Source organism: Pelophylax lessonae (genome assembly GCF_965119305.1).
Source record: "Pelophylax lessonae genome assembly, chromosome: 11".
NCBI classification, from domain to species: domain Eukaryota; kingdom Metazoa; phylum Chordata; class Amphibia; order Anura; family Ranidae; genus Pelophylax; species Pelophylax lessonae.
The window spans coordinates 2,486,311-2,503,878 of NC_138778.1; the positions used below are offsets into that span (position 1 = coordinate 2,486,311).

At 45.2% G+C, this 17,568-nt stretch overlaps 1 protein-coding gene across 1 annotated transcript; it reads left to right on the forward strand.

Moving 5' to 3' along the window:
* Positions 1–1,691: 1,691 nt before the first annotated feature.
* LOC309566978 (E3 ubiquitin/ISG15 ligase TRIM25-like) lies at positions 1,692–3,198 on the forward strand (the record flags this gene model as incomplete). The annotated part of the gene is made up of 1 exon (XM_082272298.1): positions 1,692–3,198. One exon carries the CDS (start codon positions 1,692–1,694, stop codon positions 3,195–3,197), a length of 1,506 nt encoding a protein of 501 aa, XP_082128424.1. The 3' UTR covers position 3,198.
* Positions 3,199–17,568: the final 14,370 nt, after the last annotated feature.

A 17,568-nucleotide genomic window follows, 5' to 3' on the forward strand; every position in this document is an offset into this window, starting at 1 on the left:
TGGGTGGGGCTAACTAGGTTGTCGTAATTTTATAGGGATCAAGCAAAGATTTTCTGTCTTTATAGGAATATATATACAGCACAACTATGCGGTGGTAAGCCTTAAAAAAAAAAAAAACGCTTGAGACCCCCAAACAATAACGTGTGGTCTCATTTAAAATTATTATTTTTTTTTTTTTGGGGGGAGAGACCAGTGGCATTTAGTGATCAGAGCTAAAAATTTGCATTGACATCAGGAGCAATCAGAGGGGTTAAGTGTGCTCCTAGCTGGTGCTTGATAACTGTGTGGGGGAAGACAGATCTGTGTCCTGCTTGGCGGGAACACCAGATCCTTGTCAAACACCGATCGACCTTGTTTACATAGACCGATTGCTGTTCTGCTTCTCTGGGGAACGATCGCAGGTGGCCGGTACACATCGGGTCCACCAGACCCACTATTTGCATCCCATGTCCAATCAGGGCACGATCGCACCTCGGCAGCATGTGTGCCACCCAGTGGATATTGCACGAAATTACGTACAGGTCGTGATTTTGCGCACTTGAGCCCACCTGCCGCAGTAAATATGCAGTCGGCAAGTGGTTAAAGACTGCCACTGGATTCACCCTAGCTGCACCTCAGGCTGCCATAACTGCGATTCTGAACTTGTGCTTGTCATTGATTCTGGTGCTGCTTTTGGACCCCCTGGAGTGGCTATTTGCTGTACTGTGTCCCCACTTCGGACTTGCTACCGGTCTGCCCTATGGATATGCCTCTTTGCCCAAAATCCTTGTTTGTCAAACTCCCCAAAGTGGTTGTGAACCCTTCATATACCCAGTGAAGTGACCAGAAATGACTCTGTTCAGATTTTATGTCTGAGGTTTACAGACACTTTAGTCTAGGGCAGGGGGTCTCTAAACTACGGATTCAGGATTTTTATCCAATCCCCTGATATGGGGACTCTGATGTAAGGCTAGACTCTCTGATGGGGGATCTTCATGGAAGAGAGGTGTGGGTGTTTTTTATTTTTTTTATATATGGTTAAAGGAAAATTGGAGCGGAAGAAAGTACTTTAGGGGTCTCCAAACTTTTTCAATGGGGGGCAAGTTTACTGTCCTTCAGGCAGGCTGTAAGGCCAGTGGGAGAAGGCAATGCCCTGGTGTCGGTGGGGAGGAATTGTCTCCCATCATTTGGGGCAGAATAGTGCCAGTCGGGGAGGAATGGTGTCTCAAGGGCAAGCAAATGGCCACATCCGGCCCACGGACCACAATTGGGAGACCACTGGTTTAACCAATCAATTTTGTATGTTGCTTACTCATAATCTTATAAACTAGGGATGTGTCCTTTTTTGTCTTGGTGTGTACTAAAATGTGATCCTGTTTTTGGAACTCTGAGTTGGGGGAAGTATGGAAGGGACCTAGTTGGAAGTATGGAAGGGACCTAGTTGGGGGAAGTATGGAAGGGACCTAGTTGGGGGGGGGGGGGGAAGTATGGAAGGGACCTAGTTGGGGGGGGGGAAGTATGGAAGGGACCTAGTTGGGGGGGGGGGGGGGAAGTATGGAAGACACAAATTCATCTAGCTCAAGGAATAAAAGGGAAGAGGTCCGTTCTCTCAATTAAAACGTGAAGTCCTTCCTTGTCAGATTACTTTCTGTATTTGTGGTTTAGCCGAAGTCTAACCTGCATTCACTTTTAATATTTGGCTTCTTTACAGCATGGCATCTGGTAACTTGAAAGGTGACCTCAACTGCTGCATCTGCCTGGAGGTTTATAGGGATCCTGCAACTCTGCTGTGTGGACACAGTTTCTGTATGGTCTGTATCCATCGTCTACTTGGTGAACAGGATGCCACCAGAGTCTATACCTGTCCGGAATGCAGGAAACGTTTTTTTTGCAGACCGGCACCTAGTAAGAACATCACTCTCAGTAAAATAGCAGAAAAATTCCATACTCCTCCAGGCAAAGACAGGAACACCATCTTCTGTACCTACTGCGACTTCTCTGCTCCGGCTGTGAAGTCTTGTCAGCAGTGTGAGACCTCCCTGTGTGCCGATCACCTGAGGAAGCACAATGAGAAGGTGGAGCACACTTTACTGCCACCAACGGCTGAGCTGTCAAAGGGAAGGTGCCCTGTCCATGGGAAGATTGTGGAATATTATTGCATCAAGGACTCTGTATGTGTCTGTGTATCCTGCAGGTTGGATGGTGAACACACAGGACACCAGGTGGAGTTGCTGGCGGAGGCCTCCAAGAAAAAACTGGGACCTCTGCTGGAGAAGGTGACTTTGGAGCACAAAAAGGCTGAGATGAGAGTTCAGAGTCTAAAGGAACGAAGGACAAGAGCGCAAGAAGTAGTGGCCACAGTCGTCTCAAATATTGGCAACATAAAGAAGCACATGGAAGATCTAGAGGAGGTGGTCCTCAGCGAGGTCTTCAGGTGGGAAAACAAATTTACAAGGTTGGTCTCTGATCAGATCCAAAAGCTGGAAACCATGGAAGACCAGATCTCCAAGAAAATAAGTCACTTTAAGGAGCTGCAAAACTTGGCCCACCCACTAACTGTCCTGCAAGACAAGGAACTAGACAAAGACTCGAATGACCTCCAGGGGGCACTGCCCAACGACCCTGAATTTCCCGCTCTCCAAGAGGATTTGATCTCAAGCACCTTACACAAATTATTAGACAAGGTGACATGCGCAAAGATAGAGATAAGAAAACCTGAAGACATAATACTAGATGTAGACACAGCTGCCATAGATCTTTTCATAACCAACTATTTAAAAACTGCCTCCAAGATCACGCTAAATTGGAGCTGTCCAGAAACCCCAGAGAGAATGCGGCACTGTGGGGTTCTAAGTTGCCGCAGCTTCTCTTGGCGGCATTACTGGGAGGTGGAAACCAGCCAATCGGATAGCTGGAGAGTTGGAATGTGTTACCCAAGCATTAACAGGAAAAAGCATATTGGACAAGAAAAAGACTCTTGGTGTTTGGGGAGATGGAAGGATAAATATAACATGTTGCACGACGGTCACTATATAAATTTACCCTACAAGCCGACCAGCCATAATTTTCTAATCTATCTGGATTACGAAGCCGGCCAGCTCTCCTTCTATGAGAAGGGAAACTCAATGAGACTACTGCACACCTTCAAGACCACCTTCTCTGAGCCCCTTCATGCTGTGCTTGGAGTCTTTCAGGGGTCCGTTCATATCGCCACCTAAAGATTTGATGACCACATGGTAATGTCTGGTGTTCTCCTAAAGTGGCTATTTTGTGTAGATCACTTGTATCTGTTAGTTGTCCTTGTTTTGGGCTAAATGTTTCAGCAACTGCTTTAATATGGAAATCCAGAAACCATTTTCAGCTTTAGATGGAATGGGGAGGTGTAAGAAGCAGCTGTCAGATTTGTTGTTGGCTGTCTCCTTGTTGGGGGGAGACTTCTCTCCCTTCATGTTCTGGTCACACAATAAGGGGAATCCCCCCCCCCCCCCCCATGCTCTTGGTTAAAGTGACCCTATCACCAGCTGGGCACTTAAAAGCCATCCCACTCTGTAAAAGAATCTCGTCTGCTAAGCTTTCTCTTGCAGTTGGATTTCAAGTATTTAAGGTTCCTGCTCTTCTGACCACAATTCATGGGTTCTGCCCACCTGCCTGTATATCCCTGCAGGACAGACAAGCCAACTGGACAAACCTGCATATGTGGCAGCGGGAATGAGTATTCGACCCACTTGGGAAGGGCTGAAGACTTTCATCATTCATGGAGCTGTTTGAGGACATGGGGCTGCCAAAAAAGCTTGACTTCAGCAGGGCTGGTCCTCCATTAGAAGTGACCTCGTAATCACTTTAAATGTCAGCTAATACTGGCAACTTTGTTCCACCCCCAGGTTCTGTCCTTTCTGCACCACTGAGAGCTTGTTTTGATTATGCTTTTCTTCTGTATAGGGGAGATTAGACACTCCTTCCTATCCACAATACAATGCCTGGAGCCTAATGGATCAATCAGCATTTCTAGGTATTTGCAGGGCACACATGCAAATTACATTGTTGGAAGTCCTTCATTTGCCTACCTGAGTCGGCTTTGAGGAAATGGCTCTTTAAACATCCCATGGGCCAAATTCCCTAAGATAGTCTTCTATGGGGTTGTTCACCATGACCATCTTTTCACATTTACAGCTTGGTAAATTCAGATTTAGGACTTTTAGGGGCTGAACAAATTCAGGCTTAAAGTAAAGCCAAAGGACCCAAATATAAATTCTCGTAGGTTGCTAGAAGCTCTGTAGCATTGAGTGTATGGAAGCTCCGAAGAACCCAGATCTAGAAAATGTAAATAGGTGACCTTTTTAAAATCATTAGGGTTGATTTTTTACTAAAACTGTAGGGTGCAAAATCTGGTGCAGCTGTGCATAGTAGCCAATCTGGTTCTAACTTCAGCTTGTTCAATTAAGCTTTGACAAAAGAAATGGAATCCGATTGGTTTATGTACAGCTGCACCAGATTTGGCATCGTTCAGTCTTAACTCAAACCCATTGTGTGGCCTTCCACTTCCTGTTGTCTGCCATGTGTAAGGGCTCTTTCACACGGGCGTTCCTTTTTTTTTTTTTTGTAACGGACACTTGTGTCATCCGGTCCGTATGTCCGTTTTTCATCCCATCCGTTTGCGGATGATAAACGGACATAATGCATGTCTATGTAAATGCGGATGACACCACTGACATCCGTTTTTGCTTCAGTTACGTTTTTTGAAAGGAAGAAAAAATAGGGTTCTCCTCCGTTCAAAAAAACTGAACTGACAAAAAACGGATGTCAGAGGATGATCATCCGATGACATCTGTATTTATAGAGATGCATTATGTCCGTTTTTCATCCGCTAACGGATGGGATGAAAAACGGACATACGGAACGCCCAACAGTTTATAAGCATGGAGAAAAAAAAAACTGCTACAAACAATTGCACTTTTCTAAAGGCTTACAAAATGTTGACCGTGGTGGCCAGATGGAGTTGCTTTGCAATGTTTTTACAGGTTTGGGCTAGTTTGGCATTTTTTCCTTTTTTACAAAAAAACCCCTCTTTGCTTAGTTAAAAAAAAAAAAAAAACTCCCAAAGTTTGCAGCTCTATAAATGTGAAGGGGGAATGGCTGGAGAGTGCACTTCAAAAAGCAAAAAGTGGCAAACCAGAAAAAGTAAACAAATCCCAGTTTGGCACTCTTCTTTTAATGGCACCCATGTGTTTTTGGATTTGAAGAGCTTGAAGGCCCATATTTAGCCCGTGAAGTTAATAACTAATGTGGGTTTTTGTGACTGTTTTTGAGGTGCTTCCTGGAAGATATAGATAGAATGAAATGGGTTTTCTAATCTATATCTTTCAGGAAGCCCCTCAAAACGGTCGCAAAAACCCACATTAGTTAACTTCACAAGTGAGATTTTCAATGGCCTCTTGGCCCTTTCTGTTGTCGGGTGACCCAGCGGGTGAATCTCCACCCACCTAGCTTCCCACACCTGTCGGTCTCTGGAATCCAATCTCCATTCATTTCTATGTAGACTACTCCTGGGCCGAGTACCAGAATTAATGGTGTCACTGCCCCCTCCCTAGAGGTTTCCATAGGAATTTTATAGCATTCTCCTTAGATGAAGGGAAATGACAGTTCAGATCACAGCAGCCCTCCAGGTGTCACATTAGGAATGCTCACTGTCAAGGTACAGAGCCAGAAACCTGGAAGATGGTGAGGCTCCGCCTTTTACTGCCAGACTCCACCTCCTACCCAGAAATTAGTCTTGTTACTTTTTTTTTACTAAAAATAATTTTGTAATCTTGTTATGCAAAATGTAGTTGTCGCTTGTATGTAGCTTCTGTGTAAATGTTGTACAAAAGACTTATCTGGTCCCTGGTGTACCTGCTGATATGTCCTGGATGTATGTTTAAAAAAATATATATATATTACTATAATAAAGGTGTTACAATGTTAATGGTTTGAATTTCCTTTTCTCTGAGCACTGGGCTGTCAAGGTCCTGATCACACCTGAGCATTTTTCAGCTGGTAAAACGCTCATCTCTGAAATCTCAAAACGCCCAACAAGCAAAATCCCATTTATTTCAATGGCCCCCAATCACATATCAGCTTTTTGTCGCCTGAAGCTCAAAGTACATGAGCTTTTTTTGTGGCAGATTACCAGCGTTTTGTTGGAGGTCAATGCGTGCCTCAAAACACCTGTAAAACTGCTGTCGGTGTCCCTATTGGAGTTTTCCCTCCCTTTCTGGCCCTGTAGAAGGTTTGGATGTCACCAGGACAGGAAGGCACCGACTCCAATGAAAACTTTTACAGAAGTTCTAACCCTTCCTCTGCTATACTAAATATGGAAACCCCCCCCCCCCCCCCCCACCGTGGCCTAAAATCAGGGCCATCTTTTATATATTGATTGGAGCCCCCCCCATGCAATGTTGATCCACCTGCTCTGAGACACAGTAAATGGCAGCTAGACTCAAAATCAATTCCCTACATCAGATCAGGCAGCAATTGCGATTGGTTGCCAGAGGTTAGTGTATCATTACTGCTCACTGACTGACTGCTAGAGGTTACAGCAAACTATGGCCCACTGTTTATTGGAGGTTGCAGCACATGACATCTGCTTTCTAGAGCATTGCTGTACAATAATACCGCTCACTGATTGGTTGCTAGAGGTTGCTATATATCCTTACCGCTCACTGATTAGTTGCTATATATCCTTACCGCTCACTGATTAGTTGCTATATATCCTTACCGCTCACTGATTGGTTGCTAGAGGTTACTATATATCCTTACCGCTCACTGATTAGTTGCTTGCCTGCACACCATGGACTGGGGAGGTGAGGGGAACCATCAATAGATGGAAAACCCCTAGGGATACTATGACTCCTGGGGATCAGTGGCAATGCTAAGGGGTAGATGGGATCGGTGGTGGGAAGGGGGGGTTGGGATTATTTAGGAGGCAGTACACACACTCTGTCACATTCTGAATCATGTAGAGCAGGGGTGGGGAACCTCCGGGCCGCATGCGGCCCGCACGATCGTTCGGTCCGGCCCCCGTGCCGCTGTGTCAGAAGGAGCCGATGGCTCCATTCTGACACTGTGAATCTCCGAAAAGGCTGGACCCGAGGCACAGAGCAGTGCGCCTTGAGCCTGCCCATTTGTGTGACAATAGCGAATGAAAATTCGCTACTGTCTCACAGATCCTCCTCCTCGGCCAATGCGGGACTCGAAGAGACGTGGGGACTGAAGAGGAAGCCGCCGCTAAAACAGGTAAGTGAAGTGCACTGGGGCTTGGTACGCTGTTCAGGCTGTGGGCACTCCGCATTGAAAGGGGGCACGCTGTGGGCACTCCGCATTGAAAGGGGGCACGCTGTGGTCAGTCTTTTCACGCTTTTGTGACCTCAAAGTCACGCAATTTTTTACAGCGTTTTTTTTTGCCGCAAAGCAATGCCTATTACATTTATGCATACATTTTGTACGGCCCCCGAATGATGTTACAAAAATCCAAATGGCCCTTGGTAGAAAAAAGTTTCCCCACCCCTGATGTAGAGCAAAGCTAGAAATCTTTGGCAAGTATACAGTGGGGGATTCTAAACTGACCACCAATGTGAGGGGCAATTTGCACTGACCACAATATAAAGTGGGATTTCTACATTGACACCACAATGTAATAGGAGCATTTACGCCAACCACCAGTGTAAGGCGGAGGGGGAAATATACAATTGCCTCCATGTAAGGGAGAATTTACACTGACCTCCATTGTTGAGATTTGTACCGGCCACCAATGTTGGGAGGGGATTTTACACTGACCATTTTACACGGGCCTGTATGGGAGTGGCCAGATGGAAGCCACTCCTCAGTAAAAGTCACATGACAGCCCACCTGGAGTTTAGCAAAAGGCACCTGAAGGACTCTCAGACCATGAGAAACAAAATTCTCTGCTCTGATGAAACAAAGATTGAACTCTTTGACCTGAAGGACAAGCGTCATGTCTGGAGTCCAATTTGTATTCGGCTACATATTTTTGGTTAAAAAAATAAATCTCTCAGTAAGTGCATTTTGATTGGTTTGTGCAAAAGTTATTGCGTCTGCAAACTAGGGGAAAGATTTGTCATGATTATTTTTACTAGTAATGGCGGTGATCAGTCATTTTTAGCGGAACTATGACAGATCGGGCACCTGACTTTTTTTTTTTTTACACTTTTTTTGGGATTCAGTGACACTACTACAGTAATCAGTGCTAAAAATATGCACTGTTACTGTACTAATGACACTGGCAGGGAAGGGGTTAACACCAGGGGCGATCAAAGGTTTAAATGTGAGCCTATCGAGTGCTTTCTAACTGTGTGTGGGGGGGGGGGCTTACTGGATGAACATGGAGACCTGTGTTCCTGAATCGGAGGATCTCTGTGTCCATCACTCACAAAACCACACTCTTGTCTCCTTCGGGAGTGATCACGTCCGCCGGAGACCGCTGATTGGCTGCCCTTCTAGCCAATCAGTGAACGCGCCCCTACTAACTGCTACACAAAACGATGTACAGGTATGTCGTCCCGCATAACAGAGCGGACCTGCCACAGTGTGTGTGTATGTATGTATGTATGTATGTATGTGTATATATATATATATATATATATATATATATATATATATATATATACACACCCCTACCTAAAAGAGCCATTCACAATGAATGTCTAATTCATTCATATGAAGAAGGCCAATTCGGTTTCCCGCATTTGATGAATGGAACTCGGACTCGTTACACCATGTTGGTGCATTACTGGGATGGAGGAGAATCATTCAAACTCCTCTTCCTGAGTTATAGAGAAAAAAAATTTGGTTGCCAGGGGTAACAGCTTCATTTTAGCTCTTTCTGCACTGTAAGTAATGGAAGAGAGATGGGATTTAACATGTTACATTAACCACTTAAGGACCGCCCACCGCAGATTTACTGCAGCCCTACATCGGTCACACGCCTGCAGCTTACAGGGCCGGTGGTTCTGACACCCGCGATCGATTCCCGCTGAGAGAATGGTCGGATGTTGTAAACAGAAAAAAAATGGATTTTTGACTTACCGTGAAATCCATTTCTCTGAAGTTCATTGACGGACACAGCTCCTGGTATTCATAATCATTGGGTTATACTGCCCCCTACAGAAGTAGGACACTAGGCAGGGGAAAAAAAAAAATCTGGCTACACACCCATGGGCAGTCCCAGGGCATATACTCCTCTCTGTGCTATAGCCACTTAGTTTTGTAACAAGCAGTGTCAGGAGAACAATAACTCCGCAGAGGGGTGGGAGCTGTGTCCATCAATGAACATCAGGGAAATGGATTTTACAGTGTCAAAAATCCCCATTTTCTCTTTCGTTCATTGATGGACACAGCTCCTGATCTTCATAACCAATGGGGACGTCCCAAAGCAGTGTTAAACATTAGGGGGTGGGAACAATGAAGAGTCTGAAGGCTAAACACTAGCCAACCAATCAAAACACCATCAGGCCCAGCACCTGCATGCAAGTCTGGAGGGACGACCATCTGTTGGACAGCAGGAGACAAATTGCAGCCTGTAACTTCTGGAGTTCGTCCAGAGGAAGGAGCACTCTGGCTAGTCAGAAAGTCCAGCTTTGTGGGCGGAACCAGAGCAGACTTCTGAAAGTTCAGAATCCAGCCGAACTCTGCAGAGTCCGGATTGTGTTTTCTCCAGATTGTCCACCAGAGCAGAGCGAGACTCCACTCGCAGGAGGAGATCATCCAAGTAGCCCAGTACCGCAATCCCCCTTTGGCGTAGCAAAGCTAGCACCGGGGCTAACACTTTTGTGAAGACCCAAGGAGCAGAGGTGAGACCAAAGGGTAGCACCACAAACTGATAATGCTCCTCTCCCACAGCAAAGCAGATAACTGGCACACATATTGGAATTTGAAGGTAGGCATCCTTGATATCGATAGAGGCGAGGAAATCCAACGCAGGAATGCCACCATTGTTCGAATGGCCTCTATTCTGGACTGCAATTTGGGTGGGTGGTGCGCTTCAGAAGTGGAAATGTAACTTATAAGGGTGTGGCTTAAAACATGGCTTAAAATAGTGAATATATAAAATAAAGACGTGTTCCTGTGATAAAATTGTGTTATCGTTAAATTATGCCGTGGTGATCAAATAAATTACAATTAAAATGTAAATAAACCATTACAATATATCTTCTATACGAAAAGGTGCTGAGTACTTCAATTTCATAAAAAACTCAGTGAATAAATAATCCGTTAACAAAGTATAAATATATAGATGGAACTTCAAAAACAATTAAAGGTGCTTTGTGCTTTCTGAAATAAATAAATAAAGTGCACTGTTCAAAGTGTCCATTCATAAAAATCCAAAAGTCAGGTGCAATTCCCTTCTGTAGCTTCAAAGAATAGTAAACGTGCTCTCATGCAAAAAATAAGGGTGTTGTGACTTGCTGCCTCCACCAGGTGTCACATCTAGGTGTTCTATATTCTCACCTCAATAAGGTGTATATTGCGCCTGTATATAAAGCTTAGCCTCCGGGTAACATGTAGGCTTTTGCTAATTCCAATCTCCTGTTTCGACCTCCGGGTATTTTCCTGTCCTGTCCTTTCAGCTTTTGGGGTGTTAAGCTTTCTGGCGTCCTTAACTCCTTATCGTAACCTCGGGCTGGATCTCAGTCTCTGACAGCTCGTTGCTCAGCCCCAGGCTTCCTGCACTCTAATTAGAGCGCAGGAAGCCTGGGGCTGAGCAACGAGCTGTCAGAGACTGAGATCCAGCCCGAGGTTACGATAAGGAGTTAAGGACGCCAGAAAGCTTAACACCCCAAAAGCTGAAAGGACAGGACAGGAAAATACCCGGAGGTCGAAACAGGAGATTGGAATTAGCAAAAGCCTACATGTTACCCGGAGGCTAAGCTTTATATACAGGCGCAATATACACCTTATTGAGGTGAGAATATAGAACACCTAGATGTGACACCTGGTGGAGGCAGCAAGTCACAACACCCTTATTTTTTGCATGAGAGCACGTTTACTATTCTTTGAAGCTACTGAAGGGAATTGCACCTGACTTTTGGATTTTTATGAATGGACACTTTGAACAGTGCACTTTATTTATTTATTTCAGAAAGCACAAAGCACCTTTAATTGTTTTTGAAGTTCCATCTATATATTTATACTTTGTTAACGGATTATTTATTCACTGAGTTTTTTATGAAATTGAAATACTCAGCACCTTTTCGTATAGAAGATATATTGTAATGGTTTATTTACATTTTAATTGTAATTTATTTGATCACCACGGCATAGTTTAACGATAACACAATTTTATCACAGGAACACGTCTTTATTTTATATATTCACTATTTTAAGCCATGTTTTAAGCCACACCCTTATAAGTTACATTTCCACTTCTGAAGCGCACCACCCACCCAAATTGCACACATTGTATTGACTGGTTCCTGGTACCAGTATTGTGGTGCAGCAGCAGGAAGGGAAACAGACGACCTCGGATAGCGCAGGAACCACTCATACATATAAGATTCTCTATTCTGGACTTCTGTACCCGCACAAAGCAGTTTAGCCTTTGCCTTCCTTCCAGGGGACTGAACAGGTTTGAGTAAAAACCATGAAAACGTTCCAAAGTCGGCACCGGGACAATCACCCCTTGATGGAACAGGTCTTGTACCGCCCCAAACAGGCCCTGTAAGCGGTCTGGGAACAGGCGCAAAGTTGGAAAAACCTTCCCGGGGGACAAGAGGCGAAACTCGATCTTGTAGCCAGACAAATGACTTAGTGGACCCACTTGTCTTGCACTAGGGAAATCCATGGGTCCGGAAACCAGTGAAGACGTCCCCCCCACCCCCGATACAGGTGAAAGGCACACCTTCATGCTGAAGGAGCCTTGATCACAGGTCTGGAGAAGCACGATCTTGGCTTGCTAGACCAGGTCCGTCTGCATCCTCCTCAAGAGGCCCTGAAAGGCTTCAAGCCCTTGTCAGTCAATGCTGAGGGACAAAAAAAAAAACTTCTTATGATCTGAAAAGGAAGGCCCACGTTTAAGACGAGGTTGCTTGTTCTTAGTAGCCTGCGGAAGAAAAGTACTTTCCCCCCTGTGAGACCTTTAATGATTTCATCCAGGGTAGCTCCAAACAGGCAATTTCCTGGAAAAGGAAGATCAGTCAAGGCCTTTTTTTGAAGTTTGATCCGCAGACCAGCACTTGAGCCAAAAGATACGCCGAAGGACCACTGCCGAAACAGAGGCAAGCCATCAGGGGAGCCGAATCCAAAGAGGCATCACAGATAAATTGCAGCTGCTGGTCCTACAGCTCAGCAAAGCAGGGCGATGTTCCCCCTTCCAGGTCAAGGCGTAGAAGCTTAGCCCACTCAGTCAGAGGCAATGGTCAGGGAAATGGTGAATACCGGCCTCATTGCCGAACCAGCCAGAGTCTACATATGACGGGCCACAGCCTCTGCCTTCCTGTCAGCCAGATCCTTGAAGGCCGGGGGCTCTTCAACTGGAATCAGGGTTGCCTTGTTTAATCTGAAAAGTGAAGGGTCCACCACCGGTGGCACAGTCCACTTCTTAAGAAGGGACTCCTCATAGGGGTAACTCCTAGTAACGCGCTTAGGGGCGCTTTGGACGTTCCCACTCTTTAGCAGCTATTCGCAAATAGGCAAGGAAATAAAATCCCTTTGCCACTCTGGATGGCTTGTGAGTGTCAAAGCACCTCCGTCACATCTTCAGGGTCTCACACAGATACAATCAGTGCATGCCCCAGCGCCTTTCCATGCGCAGACGTGGAGGAATCATCCTCACTATCAAAGGATTCCAGGCGCGTGGTTGCAGACCCAGCAGGGTGAACCACGTCCGCGGCAGCCGAATCAGATTCAGGATCTGACAAGACGGACAGGGGGAAGACAGACGGACAGGGGGAAGACAGACGGACAGGGGGAAGACAGACGGACAGGGGGAAGACAGACGGACAGGGGGAAGACAGACGGACAGGGGGAAGACAGACGGACAGGGGGAAGACAGACGGCGCTTTTTTGCTAGCCTGTCGCCCGCAAGCCACCTCAACCCGGGACACAAGGGACTACAGGACCGCAGTCAGTGCATGGATGGATGGTTGGGAACCCGAGGGCCCTGCAGCCTCAGAGAGGGGATCAGGTGGGGAAATGTGCTCCAAAGACTCCATGAGACACCAGGGGGACCCCACAAAAAAAGTGTAAAACACTGGTAAGGGACAACCCCCACCGCGCTGGCAGCACCACCCGGTCGCCAGGCACAAAACACCAAGTGATCCGCAGCAGAGAGTGAGAGGACCCCACCAGACTCACCACCCGCAGGGACACGAGCACCTGCAGCCACCAGGATAATCTGCACTACAGGTGCGGCGATCAGGAAGTAAAATGATCCAAAATCCCCACCCAAAGGGCTCCACTGTCACGGCCCCCGCTATTTTCAATGGCAAACCACAGCAAAATGCCCACCAGGCTACACAAACATGGCCGCCGTATATAGACCATACAGGCTACAACAAAATGGCAGCACCACGAGGCATACAGGGACCCAGGATTTGAAGACCAGGCCTCAAGGACAGATCCAGACAGGATGGGGGGGCCCTGGCAGGAGCCCCCACCAGGTACAAACCCCCCGCACAGTTGATAGTCCGGTTTCCAGCGGTGCACTCCCCACATTTCCAGTCAGTGTCCTGCCCCCACCCCCAGGAAAGTGGCCAGACTACCCAAACAGTCCCAGTGTATGTGGAAAGGGGGGGGAGCAGGATGAGGGACTCAGCAAGGGGGGGGGGGGGGTGCCTTCGGGAAGGAGGGAAACCTGGGGGTCCGACCGTCCCAACGAGGGGCCCACGTCCACCCCAAAACCCTCCAGGGGGAGAGGGGCAACAGCTACTCACCATACCAGGAACCAGGCGGGCACTGCTCCAGACAGAATCTCCTCTCAATCGAAATGGGGGGGCTGTCGGGCAGTAGGAACGCTGCGACTCGGGCCGAGACCCCGGTCGTATGTGACTTTGCGAGGCGTTAAGTTCGCAGGCCAGCCCCTGTCCAGTGGGAGAATGTTGCGGCGGACCAAGCGTGCAGCTGAGGTCTGTTTGCGCTCGCTGGCCAAGACTGGGCAGACCACTGGATCAAGATTATCCAGCACGTCGCCCAGTCCGGCAGTTGATTGTAGAGCTCACAGGAAAAATCAAGGAGAAGAAATGTTCTATCTAAAAAAAATTTGCCAGGACCAGAGATCCCATCAAGGAACTAAGGCCTTACTCCTGACTAGGCAGAAAAAAACTGAGTTTATAGCAGAGGGACCGCCCATAGGTGTAGCCAGAATTTTTTTCTGCCTAGTGTTCTACTCCTGTAGGGGGCAGCATAACCTAATGGTATGGTTATGAATATCAGGAGCTGTGTCCGTCAAACATCAGAGAAATGGATTTCATGGTAAGTCAAAAATCCAATTTTTTTTCTGTTTTTTTCTATTCTAGTATATTTTATTACCTATTCTATTTTCTTTTCTATTATATGTTCTATTCTATGTTCTAGTGTCTTTTTCTATTCTATTATCTATTCTGTTCTATTCTGCTTTCTTTTCAATTACAGTGCCTTGAAAAAGTATTCACACCCCTTGAAATTTCCCACATTTTATCATGTTACAACCAAAAAACGTAAATGTATTTTATTGGGATTTTATGTGATAGACCGACACAAATGGTCATAATTGTGAAGTGGAAGGAAAATGATAAATGATACAAATAAATCTGTGAAAAGTGTGGCTGCATTTATATTCACCCCCCAGAGTCAATACTTTGTAGAGCCGCCTTTCCCTGCAATTACAGCTGCAAGTCTTTTTGGGGATGTCTCTACCAGCTTTGCACATCTAGAGAGGGACAGTAGGGGGCAGTATAACCCAATAGTTATGAATAGCAGGACCTGTGTCCGCCAATGAACGAAAGAGAAAAATAGAATAGAAAATAAACCAATGGAACGAATATATTCCTCTTCCGAAATTTAAATGGAATGGGAAATAATAAATATACCAACTGAATCCGAATATATGAAACAATTTCCAAAACAAACCATTCTAAAATAATGAATACGATGAAAGGAAATTATTAACTTTACAAATGCTGAAAATTACTTTTTTTTATTTTGGTGGAGGATGCGGTCACTGAAAATGACTTTGTTTTGGTGGAGGATGCGGTCACTGAAAATGACTTTTTTTTGTTTTGGTGGAGGATGCGAGCACTGAATTTTTTTTTTGTTTTGGTGGAGGATGCGGTCACTGAAAATGACTTTTTTTTGTTTTGGTGGAGGATGCGAGCACTGAAAATTACTTTTTTTGTTTTGGTGGAGGATGCGGGCACTGAAAATGACTTTTTTTTGTTTTGGTGGAGGATGCGAGCACTGAATTTTTTTTTTGTTTTGGTGGAGGATGCGGTCACTGAAAATGACTTTTTTTTGTTTTGGTGGAGGATGCGAGCACTGAATTTTTTTTTTGTTTTGGTGGAGGATGCGGTCACTGAAAATGACTTTTTTTGTTTTGGTGGAGGATGCGGGCACTGAAAATGACTTTTTTGTCTTGGTGGAGGATGTGGTCACTGAAAATGACTTTTGTTTTGGTGGAGGATGCGGTCACTGAAAATTACTTTTTTGTCTTGGTGGAGAATGCGGTCACTGAAAATTACTTTTTGTTTTGGTGGAGGATGCGGTCACTGAAAATTACTTTTTTCTTTTGTTTTGGTGGAGGATGCGGTCACCGAAAATTACTTTTTTTTGTTTTGGTGGAGGATGCGGTCACTGAAAATGACTTTTTGTTTTGGTGGAGGATGCGGGCACTGAAAATTACTTTTTTTATTTTGGTGGAGGATGCGGTCACTGAAAATGACTTTTTGTTTTGGTGGAGGATGCGGGCACTGAAAATTACTTTTTTTTGTTTTGGTGGAGGATGCGGGCACTGAAAATGACTTTGTTTTGGTGGAGGATGGGGCACTGAAAATGACTTTTTTTTTGTTTTGGTGGAGGATGCGGGCACTGAAAATGACTTTTTGTTTTGGTGGAGGATGGGGCACTGAAAATGACTTTTTTTTGTTTTGGTGGAGGATGCGGGCACTGAAAATGACTTTTTTTGTCTTGGTGGAGGATGCGGGCACTGAAAATTACTTTTTTTTGTTTTGGTGGAGGATGCGGTCACTGAAAATTACTTTTTTTTTGTTTTGGTGGAGGATGCGGGCACTGAAAATGACTTTTTGTTTTGGTGGAGGATGGGGGCACTGAAAATTACTTTTTTTTGTTTTGGTGGAGGATGCGGGCACTGAAAATGACTTTTGTCTTGGTGGAGGATGCGGGCACTGAAAATTACTTTTTTTTGTTTTGGTGGAGGATGCGGTCACTGAAAATTACTTTTTTTTTGTTTTGGTGGAGGATGCGGGCACTGAAAATGACTTTTTGTTTTGGTGGAGGATGCGGGCACTGAAAATGACTTTTTTTTGTTTTGGTGGAGGATGCGAGCACTGAATTTTTTTTTTGTTTTGGTGGAGGATGCGGTCACTGAAAATGACTTTTTTTTGTTTTGGTGGAGAATGCGAGCACTGAATTTTTTTTTTGTTTTGGTGGAGGATGCGGTCACTGAAAATGACTTTTTTTGTTTTGGTGGAGGATGCGGGCACTGAAAATGACTTTTTTGTCTTGGTGGAGGATGTGGTCACTGAAAATGACTTTTGTTTTGGTGGAGGATGCGGTCACTGAAAATTACTTTTTTGTCTTGGTGGAGAATGCGGTCACTGAAAATTACTTTTTGTTTTGGTGGAGGATGCGGTCACTGAAAATTACTTTTTTCTTTTGTTTTGGTGGAGGATGCGGTCACCGAAAATTACTTTTTTTTGTTTTGGTGGAGGATGCGGTCACTGAAAATGACTTTTTGTTTTGGTGGAGGATGCGGGCACTGAAAATTACTTTTTTTATTTTGGTGGAGGATGCGGTCACTGAAAATGACTTTTTGTTTTGGTGGAGGATGCGGGCACTGAAAATTACTTTTTTTTGTTTTGGTGGAGGATGCGGGCACTGAAAATGACTTTGTTTTGGTGGAGGATGGGGCACTGAAAATGACTTTTTTTTTGTTTTGGTGGAGGATGCGGGCACTGAAAATGACTTTTTGTTTTGGTGGAGGATGGGGCACTGAAAATGACTTTTTTTTGTTTTGGTGGAGGATGCGGGCACTGAAAATGACTTTTTTTGTCTTGGTGGAGGATGCGGGCACTGAAAATTACTTTTTTTTGTTTTGGTGGAGGATGCGGTCACTGAAAATTACTTTTTTTTTGTTTTGGTGGAGGATGCGGGCACTGAAAATGACTTTTTGTTTTGGTGGAGGATGGGGGCACTGAAAATTACTTTTTTTTGTTTTGGTGGAGGATGCGGGCACTGAAAATGACTTTTGTCTTGGTGGAGGATGCGGGCACTGAAAATTACTTTTTTTTGTTTTGGTGGAGGATGCGGTCACTGAAAATTACTTTTTTTTTGTTTTGGTGGAGGATGCGGGCACTGAAAATGACTTTTTGTTTTGGTGGAGGA